The sequence below is a fragment of the Misgurnus anguillicaudatus genome, chromosome 22, assembly GCF_027580225.2.
Source record: "Misgurnus anguillicaudatus chromosome 22, ASM2758022v2, whole genome shotgun sequence".
NCBI classification, from domain to species: Eukaryota; Metazoa; Chordata; class Actinopteri; order Cypriniformes; family Cobitidae; genus Misgurnus; species Misgurnus anguillicaudatus.
In genome coordinates this window covers 2194063-2210524 of record NC_073358.2, presented here as the reverse complement: position 1 = coordinate 2210524, position 16462 = coordinate 2194063, and the positions used below count along the sequence as shown (strand labels likewise).

At 37.1% G+C, this 16462-nt stretch overlaps 1 protein-coding gene across 4 annotated transcripts; it reads left to right on the top strand.

The window, feature by feature from the left end:
* The first annotated feature begins 6344 nt into the window (after positions 1 to 6344).
* Positions 6345 to 15968, top strand: LOC141358846 (UDP-glucuronosyltransferase 2A1-like). 4 transcript variants are annotated; one of them, XM_073860648.1, is made up of 6 exons: positions 6396 to 6792; positions 7228 to 7298; positions 9543 to 9674; positions 14311 to 14389; positions 14471 to 14550; positions 15362 to 15968. In XM_073860648.1, the coding sequence occupies exons 2-6, from the start codon at positions 7245 to 7247 to the stop codon at positions 15365 to 15367; spliced, it is 351 nt and encodes a 116-aa protein (XP_073716749.1). In that variant the 5' UTR covers positions 6396 to 6792; positions 7228 to 7244; the 3' UTR covers positions 15368 to 15968. The 4 variants fall into 4 exon arrangements, with proteins under 4 accessions (XP_073716748.1, XP_073716750.1, XP_073716747.1 ...); XM_073860646.1 differs by lacking the exon at positions 15362 to 15968 and having other exon boundaries at positions 6383 to 6792; positions 14471 to 14846; XM_073860647.1 differs by lacking the exons at positions 7228 to 7298; positions 15362 to 15968 and having other exon boundaries at positions 6345 to 6792; positions 14471 to 14846.
* Positions 15969 to 16462: the final 494 nt, after the last annotated feature.

The following is a 16462-nucleotide window of genomic DNA, read 5'->3' as shown; positions in this document are numbered from 1 at the left end:
AATCTCCGCCCTCGCCTTGAGATCTTTAGTCTCGTGGTCCTTGATGTTCTCCTAGAAATCACATCATCAGGTTATGTGTTAGTTACTGTTAAACACTCTGGCTGATATTGAAATGTGATGTTTTACTTTTGTGATTACATTAATTCCTCTCTATAAAAACTCTCTGAAAATGAGACAAACAGACAGAATCTCACCTGATGTGTGCCGCCTGCACTTGTGGATGGTGGTGTGGTGGTCTCCTTACGAGATGCACTGAAGTCCACCGTGTACCAGAGGTCTTTCCATTCTGGAAAACCTTCTGAGAATAAAGCAAAGAGGTTAAATTAAAAAACTTGATGACAACAAAATTATTTTCACAAATATACTAAATCAAGTGCGTTCACACCTTTCACGGGGGCCGGTGGCTTCATTTCATCTCTGGAGACCACCTCACCGATCCACGGCAGAGACAGCACTGGTTCCATGCTGAGGGGCTCAACCTCACTCCAGTCATCAACAACAGAGGAACTCCTGATCCGACAAATATATCAAAACAATAAGTCAGGTTAGACACATGAGTACAGACATCTATTACAAAGAGTTTTATGCTGTGTAAGTTTTATGTTACCCTTCAGTAAGAGAGCTGGAGTCAGAGCCTGAACCAGACACTGGAGAAAGCACATGATCAGATGAAGACGCCTCCTCCTCAGTGTCTTCAACCTTGACCATGGCCTTCTCCTCTGGACCTGTAAGTGAAAAGAACAGATAAGAATTAAGGATCATCCTTTAATCCAGCATATCATCCAGGATTGTCAATCTGAGATTCAGTGTCATATGGTGAAGGACAGCAAAACACTTCGAAACTTCAAATAATTATTATTTTTAAAAAATTTCATTAACTGCAAAAAATAATGATCAGGTTAGACATGGGAATAGTATTAATCATTAAAAAGTCCTTTGGCTAACGGTGTCTCTATCTCTCACACATTTCACTCAGTGTTTTTTGTTTAAACATCAGTCACAGATATTGTTGGACAGATTACAGGTGAAAATGTCTGAACTTACAGGCTTCCTCTGCTGTTGATAACGCAGGAGATGGGGGAGCGGCGGCTCGATCAGCTGGTGTCAATTCAGACATCACAGAGCTGAGAGCATCGCCCTAGAAATCACATCATCATCAGTTAGGTTATGTGTTAGTTACTGTTAATAACTCGGGCTGGTATTGAAATGTGATGTTTTAATTTAGCAATTACATAATTCCTCTAGAGTCTCTATAAAATCTCTCTGAAGATGAGATAAGCAGACAGAATCTCACCTGATGTGTGTCGGCTGCCTGTGTCGATGGTGGTGTGGTCTCCTCATGAGCGACATGGAGGTCCACCGTGTCCCCTAGGTCTTTCCAAACTGGAAAACCTTATGGGAACAAAGCAAAGAGGTTAAATGAAACAACTTGATGACAAGAAAATAATTTTCACAAATATACTAAATCAAGTGCGTTCACACCTTTCGTGGGAGCTGGTGGCTTCATGTCGTCTCCGGGGACCACCTCACCGACCCAAGGCAGCGACAGCACTGGTGCCATGCTAAGGGGCTCAACCTCACTCCAGTCGGCAACAACAGAGGAACTCCTGACAGATATATCAAAACAATAAATCAGTAAATTAGAGCTAAAAAATTAAATCTTGCAAATGGACATGTGAGCACAGAAAGAGTTTTTATGCTGTGTAAGTCTTATGTTACCCTTCAGTAAGAGAGCTGGTGTCAGAGCCTGAACCAGACACTGGAGAAAGCACATGATCAGATGAAGACGCCTCCTCCTCAGTGTCTTCAACCTTGACCATGGCCTTCTCCTCTGGACCTGTAAGTGAAAAGAACAGATAAGAATTAAGGATCATCCTTTAATCCAGCATATCATCCAGGATTGTCAATCTGAGATTCAGTGTCATATGGTGAAGGACAGCAAAACACTTCGAAACTTCAAATAATTATTATTTTCAAGAAATATAAATTAACTGCAAAAAATAATGATCAGGTTAGACATGGTAATAGTATTAATCATTAAAAAGTCCTTTGGGTAACGGTGTCTCTCTATCTCTCACACATTTCACTCAGTGTTTTTTGTTTAAACATCAGTCACAGATATTGTTGGACAGATTACAGGTGAAAATGTCTGAACTTACAGGCTTCCTCTGCTGTTGATAACGCAGGAGATGGGGGAGCGGCGGCTCGATCAGCTGGTGTCAATGCAGACATCACAGAGCTGAGAGCATCGCCCTAGAAATCACATCATCATCAGTTAGGTTATGTGTTAGTTACTGTTAAACACTCTGGCTGGTATTGAAATGTGATGTTTTACTTTTGCGATTACATAATTCCTCTCTATAAAAACTCTCTGAAGATGAGACAAGCAGACAGAATCTCACCTGATGTGTGTCGGCTGCCTGAGTGGAGGATGGTGGTGTGGTCTCCTCATGAGCGACATGAAGGTCCACCGTGTCCCCTAGGTCTTTCCAAACTGGAAAACCTTATGGGAACAAAGCAAAGAGGTTAAATTAAACAACTTGATGATAACAAAATAATGCTACAAATATACTAAATCAAGTGCGTTCACACCTTTCGTGGGAGCTGGTGGCTTCATGTCCTCTATGGGGACCACCTCACCGACCCAAGGCAGCGACAGCACTGGTTGGATGCTGAGTGGAGGCTCGTCGTCCACAACAGAGGAACTCCTGATCCGACAAATATATCAAAACAATAAGTCAGGTTAGACACATGAGTACAGACATCTATTACAAAGAGTTTTTAGTCTTATGTTACCCTTCAGTAAGAGAGCTGGTAACAGAGCCTGAACCAGACACTGGAGAAAGCACATGATCAGATGAAGACGCCTCCTCCTCAGTGTCTTCAACCTTGACCATGGCCTTCTCCTCTGGACCTGTAAGAGAAAAGAACACATAAGAATTAAGGATTCAAGGATCATCCTTTAATCCAGCATATCATCCAGGATTGTCAATCTGAGATTCAGTGTCATATGGTGGTGAAGGACAGCAAAACACTTTAAAACTTCAAATAATTATTAAAAAAAGTGAATTAACTGAAAAAACAAAACGATCAGTATTCATAAGGGAATATTATTAATCATTAAAAAGTCCTTTTGCTAACAGTGTCTCTCTCTCACACATTTCACTCAGTGTTTTTTGTTTGTACATCAGTCACAGATATTGTTGGACTATTACAGAGGTGAATATGTATGAACTTACAGGCTTCCTCTGCTGTTGATAACGGCCTCACCGAAACCTCAGCATCCACTGTGTTACCCTCATGCGGACTGCCCGGTTCACTGAGCACCTCCTCCTGTGACACAGGGACGGAGGGCTCAGTGAATTCAGGAGCAGATAGAGGTCTGCTGATTGCAACAACGGGCCGATTCTCCTTAACAAACAGGAGAGTCGACCCGTTATTCAAAGCAGCAGAAAGCTCTTCCGCTGAAGGGAATCGTCGTGATCCTCTGTCAATAACAAAGACGGGAAACATGACGAACAAAACACACAAAGACAAACAAACAACCAGGAAAAACACAGAAAATCGCCTTGGACTTGTAAACAAGAACCAAACCACGCCGAACTGAAAACCCACGAAATAATGAAGCGCGTGCTGTCTTTTATAGCCTCTGAAACTTGACGTAATAATCACTGCATTACAGCGTCACCGTACGAACATTAAAAATTGTTAACTGTAGTTAAACCATGGAAACCATAAACACAAACACACACACATATATATCATTTTTTATAATTGCTTTATGAATATCGGGAATTGTCTATCTTTTCTATATCAGATAAAAAGTCTTCAACAATAAAATTCTCTTCAGTCCAATAGTAAACACGGATATTAAAAGAATTAATATTTTTCATAAAGCGCCCTTTAGATATTTTGTTATAACATTTGAAAAGTAAATGATCACATCTTTTTAAATATTATCGTATTAATAATTTAATATTTACACGCCCTTTCAGTATTATTTGCTATTTGTGTTGACTTCAATAAATAAATCGCCATATATTTTGTTCGCAAAAAGGAATGTTTAATATTGTATTAGTGTGCTTGGTTTTAACATTAAATAAAAATTGGATTCTTATGACTTTAAATGTAACATATTTTAAGGCGGCAAATGTCCGTCTATGAATAGATTCTCGCATTTCATTCATTCAAACCGATTCAAACTGTTTTACACATTAACATTTGTTTTTATTATAGACAAATCAGTTTACAAACTTTAAAGTTTAAAGTGTTTCGAAATTAATTAAGGTAGCAAACACACAGAGAAATATTGAAAGATTTAAACGGATATACATTTTAGTCTGAGCTTTTAAAAAGAATAATTAAAATTTAGGTAAAACTGTCACCAGCATGCATTTAAATAACTGTATAAATGTTGTAAATGACATACGTGTAATAATATGTACATTACACCTCATTTAATGCTTGTTTATTATGACTTTCGATTTAAAACTTTACACAAATTAACATTTAAAAAATATATATTTTGTGTACATTTGTACTTACATTTAAAAAAAGAATTAAAATACACTTATACATATTTCAAGCTCTACAACCCGCAATTAATATAAGTAAACAATATAAAATATAATTACATTAAAACCACAAAAGAAAATAATATAGGCTACTAATAAAATAATAAAAGTGATAAGAAGTAAATAAATAAATAAATTAAGAGGGAGTGTTATTAAACAGTTAATTTAGTGTAACGTGTAGGCTTCATGTTTTCTGTATTTTCTATTTCACAAAAAGAAATAAACATTTTTTTATATTCGTCGGAGCCGATGAAGTTATTATTGGGCAGCGCTCCGACATGTGGTGCTTTCGCACTTTCGGCGACCCCTCTCTCCTCCCTGTCCTCTCCTCTATCACTGTTTAAATAAAAGGTAAAATGGGCAAAAATATAAACAAAAAGAGATTATCCTTAATATTATTTTGGTAAACTTTATTTCAGATCACTATTCCTCGTACTAAACATGAACCTTAAGAAATTGTGCAAGTTTGGTGCGATATTGTCTCCTGAACAGACATCATATCAGTCTCACATAGCTGCCTGCAGAATTAAGTGACGCCATAGCTTGTAAACTAATTAGAAATCCGGGAGCAAAAAGTATTTGAAGCCTGAAGATGATGTGACAGTTAATGATTTAATAAATTTCAGTAGATACATTACTTTAATATTTATTATTTATTACATATATTATAAATTAAATTAAATAATTTAATAAATGTTTAATTTAAACGATGTGCTTTGTACATTTACTTAAAAAGTTTATCAATAGCTTTTCAGTGTCTAATGTCATTATTCGCATCTGTTTCAAGTTTAAGTTGCATAATTAATAAGAAATGGTTAAATAAATAATTGACACAATATTGACGCACATTGACATATAATACGCTGTGGTCTTTCACAAATTTACAAATCCAGTTAAATCTAAATTAATTATTGTTTCAATTATATCAGCAAGTCTAGTGACAATTATTGGTGTTGATGTAATTTGTGAATTTTTGTTTAAGAGAGATGCAGTTGAGTGCGCGTGTACGTCATCTTCTCGCGATACTATCTGTGTACTTCAACGCATTTCTAAAATGGTGGCGTGTGCAAAAGCAAACTTCAAATAGAGATCAAGCTTATCTCAGAAAATCTTATAAAAATATTAAAACTGCAAATAACACTTAAAACAAAAGTGAGACACACGCTTTCAGGTTTTATCTCAGGCCAGGTTGTTAAGTCGGTGGATAGCCGGGGCATATTAGCCCAGAGACACCCATCCATGTGTCAGATACACTTTAAAAATCTTAAAATAAAATCTCACAGCATAAATAGTTAACTATGAAACTATTCATTCACAATTATTTAAACGTAACCCGCACAGGCCCGTGGGCGGGCCATAGGGGCGTAGCCTATCTATGGGTTTCTGTACTTCATGTTCATATCTTGTTTTTTCATAATACACTGGAGTGGAAAGGATTAAATGAAATGCAGACGGACCGCATATTAATATGGACAGTACTTACATATCATCTCAACACCAGTAAGTGTCCACTCTTTAAAATGCATCCCGCAATTTTAATCCAAAACAACGAAAAATAGGGACAAATGCCAAAAGATCCGCCTTTGTTTACATGCGCGCTTCCGGTTAGTATGATCGATCATGTTCATTTTCAATAAAAAAAAGTTAATTTTCAATGAAATATCGATTCTTGAAAAGTAATCTATACTCGGTTAATTTCTTCCCCGAAAAAATGACACCGCCTTTTTCTGTTTTGTCCAATCATATAAGGTTTGAGAATTTAAAATGCCCAGGGAGTGCATCATTGGGTAAGCGAGCTGTCATTTAGCGTTCCTTAGGTGTTGACTGGATGAAGCCAAAATAAAGCCAGCCAATGCCTAGCCAACAAAGTTTTGATTGATGGGGATAGTAACCAATCATCATTATAAACGATTACAAGGATTCAGTTTGATTGGTTTGTGTCGGTAAAATGTGCGTCTGCGCAGATCTGCCCAAACACACGTACACTTGCGCAACCAAATGCTGTTATGCTAGCTGCTATGGCTAGTTATACAGAGCTTAAAGAAACGATAAGGTTTAGATATAAATATCTCCGTTTTGGATCGTCGATTGCAGATTACTTTTTTGTTTTGGAGAAGGTGATGAGGAGCACGAGCGAGGTGCAAAAAGACCAGACTGTATCAAAATAAAGACGCGTCACCAGAGATGCATTGAGCAGTGGAGCTGCTGCTCAGATACAGTAAGTTTGTCTTGTTATGTTCATCATGCATTTACAGTTTTTGTTTCATGTTAGCTGTTTTTGATTGTAAAATAAATGACTAAGACACGAGATTTACATGTGTTCATTTTTCCATGACATGTTATGTAAATGCGTGATATGAATCTGATGGATAGAATATAAAAACTAAAAACAAGAAAATAAGATATGTGGGGGAAATATGAGTATTATCAGCAATGCTGAGCATTATAAGCATAAGTTATTTAGCAAACATAAGGCATTTGTAATTATATATATATATATATATATATATATATATATATATATATATATATATATATATGTTCATGTATATTACATCATAGTTTCTAATACAAATAGTTGTATGTCTCTAACTTTTGACTCAAACTAAAATCTTTTTTTGCTGTGTGTGTTTTCTTCTCGTGATGTAAAAAGGGCTTCAGCTGACACAGATGAGGACTGCAATCTGGAGTCCATTCCTGAGCGACCACATTCAAAATAAACAAGTATTTTGTTATAATGTGCAAATGTTTTTTTCTGAAATAGTTTCTTCTACATGCTTTGGTGGGCAGAGTAGTTTTTAATCGATATACATCATGTACTATGTAGTGTTGACTCATTTAAGAAAATGCTAGATAGAAGATAGAAACGCCAGTTAACCATTGTAACATTTCATCCAAGGAGTCAAAATATCAGCGTATATATTTGAAAAATATATATATTGCAAAGCAAAATAAAGTTTTGCAAAAGAAAAATGAAGTATTGAGCAAAAAATTCCATATCCGCCGTGTTATTCTGTCATCTTTTTTCCCAAAATGCACTAAATGCCACTCCCCTTCTTCTGCAGAATGCAATAAATCCGCTCAACCAATCACAGCCCCTCATTCAACAATGGCGGAGCGGAATACACACAGAATCCTAGTTTTCCTCATCTCGTACTTTGTGATCAACAAACAAACAAAAACAAAATAATAAAAGTCACAATGAAACGGAAGTAGCAATTGTCTTTTTTTTCCCTGTCGTGAAGTATATCCGAGTGAAACGTCTTCTGAATGAGAAAAAAAGTAGGGCGGGACTTGAATTTGTCCAGGGAGAACTGATTGGATCGTAGAAGTTGGGCCATGTTGCTCTCGTAGCATAGCTTGTGACTCGAAGTAAAGAGAGATCGTTTTGAGGAGCGTTTTTAAAGATTATGAGCGCACATTCATTTTTAAAAAGAAATGAAGCTCACGTCGTTTGAAAAAATACCACAATATTAAAAAAAGTTTTTAATTTCAGTTTCATTGTGACTTTAAATAGACTACAGTCACTTTTAGAAAAACGGTGACACAAATGTAACTATGCAAATTATGTTGTAATAAAGAAATACGCTACATTTTAGCATCTTTAATTCAGTCACACTTTGCATCATATAATAACTAGGGCTGGGCGGTATGAGCAAAAATTCATATCCCAGTATTTTTTTTAGGAATCCCGGTATCCGATATATATCCGGTATTTCTTACAAAAAGGATAAAAATGTTACTTGAAAGTCAAAGCCTTTATAATCTTTGTGGCTGAAGTTGTTGTACCATAAAGTTGTAAACACTCCCTAATAAACTATCTATTCCACTTCAAATCAAAACAAAAATGAATGCTATACCATGCAGTATAAAAAATAATCTTTGTTAGAGTCTTTATCTTACCACAAAAGTGTTCTGCCCATACTATTGAAATTATTATCAATAACATTAGAAACACACAATTCTCATTAATACACTGAACTGTCTGTAGCATTTAGATTTGTGTTTACAGAATTTATTAAAGTAGTCAATCATCTTCATTAGAAGGGGTGTCACAGTCCTTTTGTTCTTACAGTGTATTCCAGTCACAAACATGGACAAAACTTAAAAACATATGATCCAAAAAATTAAGTTTATAGATCAGATGTGGTTCTGGAATCTGATTGGGTACGTGCAAACTGAAACTATAATGCGCACACATTCAGCACATTTTAAAGTGTCTTTGTTTCATTCACACACATCCTCTCTTATTATTTCTTAATAATAATCTCATTAATTCACACTAATAGCAGCACAATCATTCGTTACTAATTCTAAAGTGACGTTTTAAAATTAAATAACGGAGACTTGTTTGTGGCTGTTATGCTTTGAATCTGAGGAAAAAGTTCACCACAAAATAAAACTCCTTTGGAGTTTCTGTTTTATCTACGTACTTGTCCCGTCAAACTAAAGTATAAACGCAGTATTACTCACCTGATATTGCTATAATAGTGATGAGAAATAACTGCAATAGCGTATTAGATAAGTAGGTGTTTTGATGGAGCGTCAGACATGTTGTTGGGATGAAAGCACACATATGCAGCGGTAACTTAATTCCAATGAACTCTCTGTAAAAGCAGGTTGAGGAGACATTTTATTTTAGTCTTTTAAACTCAATTATTATCCTCCGAGTGCATGCAGCCGCAGTTTTTGAATGTCCACATTCATGAGGCGCATCCAAGCGTCACAGAGTTTCTGCGTGCTTCTCCATGTCGCGTACTTGCTGTGACGGGCGGGCTCGCGCAGAACGCGTGTATGCGCGCTTGAGTTGTATTAAACCATATCGATATGAACGGTATGGGCTAATTCCGCATCGCGTCGGGAACCCATATCGATATATCCCCTAAATCCGATATACCGCCCAGCCCTAATAATAACATGACTACAATGTTCTTGAATGTATTGATGAATTAGTTTGTGTGTTTTTAGGAACTAGAAGAGTTTGTCCAGAGCTCAGGAGATCATGGCATCGTCGTGTTTTCATTCGGTTCAATGGTCAATAACTTGACAATGAACAGAGCCAACATGATCGCTTCTGCTCTCGGTCAGATCCCACAAAAGGTGTGTAACTATTTTATTATACCAGCAGTGAGCTCTTACTCTTTTACCACTCTTGTCTGTATGGATTTAAAAATCACACAAATACTGAAATCTGACAAGAACACAAAGGTACAAGGTTTAAACACAAAGTACCAGACCAGTTCTATGTATTTATGAGGACATTAAATCTTGTTAAAGTTCACATAACGCACACAGTTTTTATTATAGAAGTTTCAGTTATAGAAGAGTATTTTGTCCTTTATATGTCAAGAGTCTTTCGTGTTGTCAAATTTATAAAAGACAGAACAGCCTTTCAGGTTTTTCTGAAAAAAGACAAAATTCTTGTTACGAGTTAGGAGAAAAGCACAGCTCTATGTTTGTGTTGTTTACATTATATGCACTTCGATTGCAAACAAAACACTTGAGATTAGATTTTTATTTAATTACCGCCTGTAACGATTGGCAAATCCGGTGTTGAACTGGGCCTTGTTTGTAAAGCAATACATACATAACACAAACAGACGGGGTTACCTGGAAAGCTAAATAAGGTTTTCTTCTAACTTTCAAAACACACTTTGTCATCATGCTATTGTTAATTCTTGATATATAACAAAGCTGTTGTGTGCAGTGATGCTTGCGACTTCTACTTGAAGGATCAATGCTAATGAGCGTCCTCGTTCTCACTCTGATTGACGTGTGGGCGTGCTTTTCCAGGGGAAGTGCCCATAAAAGGAATAAGGGGTCTATGATACGTAACAGTTAACCATGTTTGAAAAAAACTTCAGAAACTTATAGGAAAGATGAGGAGTGACTTTGGCCCAGAAATACTCTTTAACTGTGTTAATAAGTCAGAATACATGAAATATCGTTAACCCCTGCCCCTTTAATTTTGTAAAACAGTCATAAAATAGTAATACAGAATAATAAACTTCAGATAAAAGAACACACTAAACATGATCAACACTATACATGCTAACACAATGACATAAATGCATTTTTTTATTATTTATAAATTTTTCCAAAATTTGAAAAAATACATTATACAATCAAGGTTACAACTTTTCCCCCAAAATTACACTCCCCACCAAATTAATTAAACTAACAAAATAAAACACAATAATGAAAAACAACAACAAAAAGATAATTGGAAAATAAAAATTATATACGCAATGGTCACATTTAAGATACATGCATTTTTGATATTACAGTTTGTATGTTTGTACTTCTGAGAGCTAAACTTTTGTGTGCACAACTGAAAAAAAAAAAAATATATATATATATACATAAATCTGTCACGGCCGGGGGCGGACCCGAATAAACTAAAAGTCACACCCCTCTCAACTCTTCCACCTACAGGAGTTTCCCAAGACCACCCCAATGACCAGACAGACGAGTATACTACAGTTAAAACAAGCTTTATTAAATATTTAAAAGGAAAGGGGGAAGGGGAAAAGGTAATTTAAAACTAGTGTGTCTCTTCTTCGCCTCCAGGGCCACTTGGGGGAAAGACTGGGGACAGGGGCTCCTTTGGGGGCTCTGGCCCAACAATCCGTGGCGCGCTCCGCTTCTCCTGGAGGCAGAATCAGAATAATAATCAGACAAGGGTAAGGTACTTTGTTACTAGTCGCTGTTCGTTCAACACGGGACCTTCGTTGGAACGGTAAGTGATGGCTATAGCCACAGGTCAAGTTCTCTCCACAGGTTACGTTACCCACAGCACTGGAGGATCCTCGTTCCCACACAGAGCTTCACAGGCACAGGTAGGTAATTTCTAAAAGTACAGAACAGTTTCACTTCACAGGTTATATTACTCACAGCACTGGGGATCTTCACTCACACAGAGCTTCACTTGTACAGGTAGGTAATTGTTATAAGCACAGCACAGGTTTACTTCACAGGTTACGTTACTCACAGCACTGGGGATCTTCATGCACACAGAGCTTCACTTGTACAGGTATGTAATTGCTATAAGCACAGAACAGGTTTACTTCACAGGTTACGTTACTCACAGCACTGGGGATCTTCACTCACACAGAGCTTCACTTATACAGGTATGTAATTGCTATAAGCACAGAACAGGTTTACTTCACAGGTTTCGTTACTCACAGCACTGGGGATCTTCATGCACACAGAGCTTCACTTATACAGGTATGTAATTGCTATAAGCACAGAACAGGTTTACTTCACAGGTTACGTTACTCACAGCACTGGGGATCTTCATGCACACAGAGCTTCACTTGTACAGGTAGGTAATTGCTATAAGCACAGAACAGGTTTACTTCACAGGTTACGTTACTCACAGCACTGGGGATCTTCACTCACACAGAGCTTCACTTATACAGGTATGTAATTGCTATAAACAGTGGATTTTCGCTGCAGTGTCAGTGCACCGTATTCCTTCGCCCATCCACTCCGGCTGTCCGGGCGTCGTAGGGACTAGTGGGTCCGATGACACGGAGCCGAACGCTTCCCAAACTCCCCCTCCTTCTTCCACGACTGGGGTCACGAGTTGGGGCGAACTTTCGCTCACCACAAGCTTCTGTTGGAGAGGTCAGTACACACACCGTTACAACCCACAGTCCGCACGGTACACTCTGGATAATACTCACTGGGTTTCACCACTGTCTGCTCTATGGACAAACGAAGCTCTCGTTACCACACCCCGGGCACAGGGCTCAAATTTTCTCGCTCTCCTTAGGACCCAGGCCACAACGGATGTCGCCGTCTCGTGACTCGTCAGGGCTAGGCGGTTTGAACGCTACAAGCACAGCATACACACAGTAAGTAAAGTGTAAACACCATCAATCCGTGAAACTCACCCACAGCACTCTTATACAACTTCATGTGGTTTTTAGATTGCTCTTGCCACCTGGCTACGACGACGACCTCGAGAGGATGGTTGGGCGATCGCTGGACCGCCGATGAGAGTGAGATGTGTGTTATTCACAGGCCCGGCGTGTTGATTATCGCTCCTCTGGCTCACCTGCGCTTCCATTTTCCCACAGGGCCACGGTTCTACTGGTGAACGATGCTTCCTACCAAGTGCTTCGTCCGTGCTTCCGGTCAAACCACGGCTCGCCCACGCTTCCCTCTCCAGTGGGGCCAGGGACCTCAAAAACACAAAGGAACACACCAAACACTCTTTGTACAAGTATTGCACAGATAAGTACCACAGCTGTTACTCACACTTCGTTGTCAACAACAGCTATTAACTGCACTCTTGATGGCTCTGTGTAGGCTCTTTCTCAATGAAACTCCACAATATTCCTTCGTCAGCTAACTGCCCCTTTCTCTCTTCCCCAGGAGAGCGATCCAGCCAGCGTGGTCCGTCTGCAAAGCAGCAACACAGCGTATACAAAGTACACCACGAGCACACCGTTTGATGTCTCCAAAGGTCTTTTTATGCACTGACTCTTCTCCTCGTCAGCCTATCAGCGACCGCTGTGCAAATTATCCCCACCTGCGCGCAATCAGGCTTAATTTTGACTTCGGGGAAACCCCGGAAATGAAATGTGGAAGACGGGTTCCGCCCGTCGTCGGTTCAACCAAAGATGTGGAAGACGGGTTCCGCCCGTCGTTGGTTCAAAACATCACCTGTGACACATATACATATATATATATATATATATATATATATATATATATATATATATATATATATATACACACACACACACACACACACACACACACACACACACACACACACACACACACACACACACACACACACACACAAACACACACACACACACACATACATATATACAGACACACTGTAACAAAAATATTTGGTGGTAAGTTAGTTATATATATAGAATTTTGTAAAAATAATGGATCAACTAATATTTAACTAAAAATTTTAAGGCAAGTTACTTACTTTTTTAAGTTTAATCAACATTTTTTGAAAGTGTATAAACTATTTTAAGCGTAAGTAATATTAATAATAAAACATTCTTTTGTTAATCAGGACATTTAATGCAAAAAGTGCTTTTGAAGTATGTTTAAATTGTAAATGCTTCAAAAGCACATAAAAAGTGTGTTTAGTTACAGTTATGGTTGAATTAAACAACTAAAACCTTATTCGGATGGTAATTGTTTCTCTTGAGGATGTCTGTAAAAATATATTTGCATGCCTCCTACACAATGAAACTCGTGCATTCGGATGAAGATACATTTTTGGTGGATGTGCGAGTTTATAATTCGAAACCCCTCAAAATGGGCTGCACGTGATTCACATGACCTGGATACTTGATGTACTGTAAACACTGTTGTTTAATTGAATACATTTTATAATTGTATTTAGCACTTGTTGCTGCTGATAATAAACATTTTAAACGTTTTCTTGATTTTTTTATCTTTATTTATATTAGCTCCCATTCGCGGTAGAGGAGAGATGAAATATCTCATAATTTCAGTAATGAAGATGTTAATGTTTAAAATGCTCGCAAAGAAAAACGCATCTCTGGTGCAGAATAAAAGCAAAGCGTGTGACCATATGGTGCTTGAAAAGAAAGTGCCGAATGACTTTTGCATTAATCCCCTTTTATAAACTCAGAGATAGGGATGGCAATTAAATTACCTTATTAATTATTGTGTCCAATAAATCTATTGCTCAAGTGCAACTACTAAGTTCACTGTGTGTATATGTGCGCAGGTAATTTGGCGTTACAGCGGGAAAACTCCCGAAACTCTTGCTCCAAACACAAAACTCTATGACTGGATCCCACAGAATGGTAAGAAAAGTGTCGTCATGTGGTCACTTTACTTTATGTTATGTTACTTCACAGACAGTTAAATATTTTTTCATCTTGTAGGACATCCAAAAACAAAGGCCTTCATTACTCACGGTGGAACAAATGGACTCTACGAGGCGATTTATCACGGTGTGCCTATGGTGGGTTTACCGCTTTTTGCTTACCAGCCAGATAACCTTGTCCATATGAAAACCAAAGGAGCTGCAGTTTTCCTCGACATCAACGACATGACTTCCAAAGACTTAGTGGAGGCCCTTAAGACTGTCATAAATAATCCAACATAAGTTATATATGAACACTGGTTTAGTCTTTCAAAAAAAAAAAAAAAAACTTATGCAAATAGCAAGTCTTTTGATTGCATCAGTAACTCAAAAAAAATCATGGGTTTGAATTTCCACTGAACACACATACTAATAAAATTTTTAACTTGAATGCATTTTAATGCATATGCAGTAACAGAATGTACAAGTTAACATTACACTGTAAAACCTAAAAGTTAACTCAATTTAAACCATTTAAGGAAATCGGTTGCAGTAAACCATTTAAGTTTTAAAACACATACATTTGAGTACTGTGAACAAATTAAACAAATTGAGTCATATGCAGTTATGCACTTATATTTAAGTTCACACTACTTAAATATAAGTGCATAATTGCACATGACTCAAGTTCACAGTACTTAAATGTATTTGTTTTAAAACTTAAATGGTTTAAGCCAACCGGTTTCCTTAAATGGTTTGAGTTAAGTTTACTAAAATGTAATTTATTTATATCATCTGAAAGCATCATTCATTTGAAACATATTTTGGTTGCATGCATAAATTAGGACATCAAACAAAAGTGAACATTAAGGTTAATAACATTATAAACCATTGCAGATTAATTGTGTGTACCAATCACATATATTGCATTTATTATATTATGTTTATTTATTTTTGTCTTTTAAATAAGGTATAAAGAGAGCATCATGAAGCTCTCCAGAATTCATCACGATCAGCCGATGAAGCCTCTGGACCAGGCGGTGTTCTGGATCGAGTTTGTGATGCGTAATAAAGGCGCTAAACACCTGCGAGTTCAGGCACATGAACTGAGCTGGTATCAGTATTACCTCCTGGACGTTATAGCCTTTTTACTCACAATAACGGCTCTAATCATCTTTATTTTCATCAAAACATGTTGTTTTATTTTCCGTAAGTGTTTCAGGAGGACGGTTCCTAAAGCGAAGAAAAATAAAAAAGAGTGAATAAAGAGTATCAAGATTGTCTTCACTTTTCTACAGAATGTTGATTTATGTTGATTGTCCAGAGTTGATTTTGTTTATACCCGTAAGTGTAAATGGAAAGAGCAAGAAATGATACAAATAATAACAGTAAGTAATGTAAATAATGTGTATAAATTAACTTCTCAAAACTGTATTTAATTTTGTAAAATATTAAACATTTTTGAAATAATGGGATTTAGTAAAACTGTGTTTGGCATCAGTGTATTATAAAAATATGTCTGTTTTTGTTAAAGTGCACTGTATGTGATTATAAAGAGGGTTTGGCTATATAGCAAATCTGACAAACAGTAGGTTAGACCAGTGGTTCCCAACCTGGGGTCCGGGCCCCCGTAGGGGGGCACCAGAGTTCACGGGGGTCCGATATGCTTTGAGCTGAAATAAAGATGCTGTTCCACTAATATTTTTATAAAAACATATTTTTAAAAGTTGCTTACAATGCCAAGATCAAAGTTTTTGTCAGTGTAACAGAAAAATCAAAAGGAAAGATGGGGTAGAAGGTTGTTTTAAAACCCTTTTCACGTTAAAAATAAAGGACAGCAGTGTTCAACAGGTGTAATGCTGAGTAAAGATGACGTTTTGGGAGATGCTACAGGTTTATAAATATAAATATATATAAATATATATACAACTAGTAAAAGTTATAAATTGCTCATCTAAGTTACAAACGTGGCACACAACAAAAGTGCATTCATTTTGTTGAAAATATTGTAATTATGATATGACCCCATATGGCAAAAAAAGTTTTAAATGTATGCTAAATACATTTTTGT

What these genes read in the sequence shown, in the direction of transcription:
- LOC141358846 (XM_073860646.1), top strand. Translation starts at nt 7,245, where the DNA reads ATGAGGACTGCAATCTGGAGTCCATTCCTGAGCGACCACATTCAAAAT. An exon ending in ACCACATTCAAAATAAACAA is followed by an intron (nt 7,299 to 9,542) that starts GTATTTTGTTAT and finishes GTGTGTTTTTAG; the next exon opens with GAACTAGAAGAGTTTGTCCA. An exon ending in TCGGTCAGATCCCACAAAAG is followed by an intron (nt 9,675 to 14,310) that starts GTGTGTAACTAT and finishes ATATGTGCGCAG; the next exon opens with GTAATTTGGCGTTACAGCGG.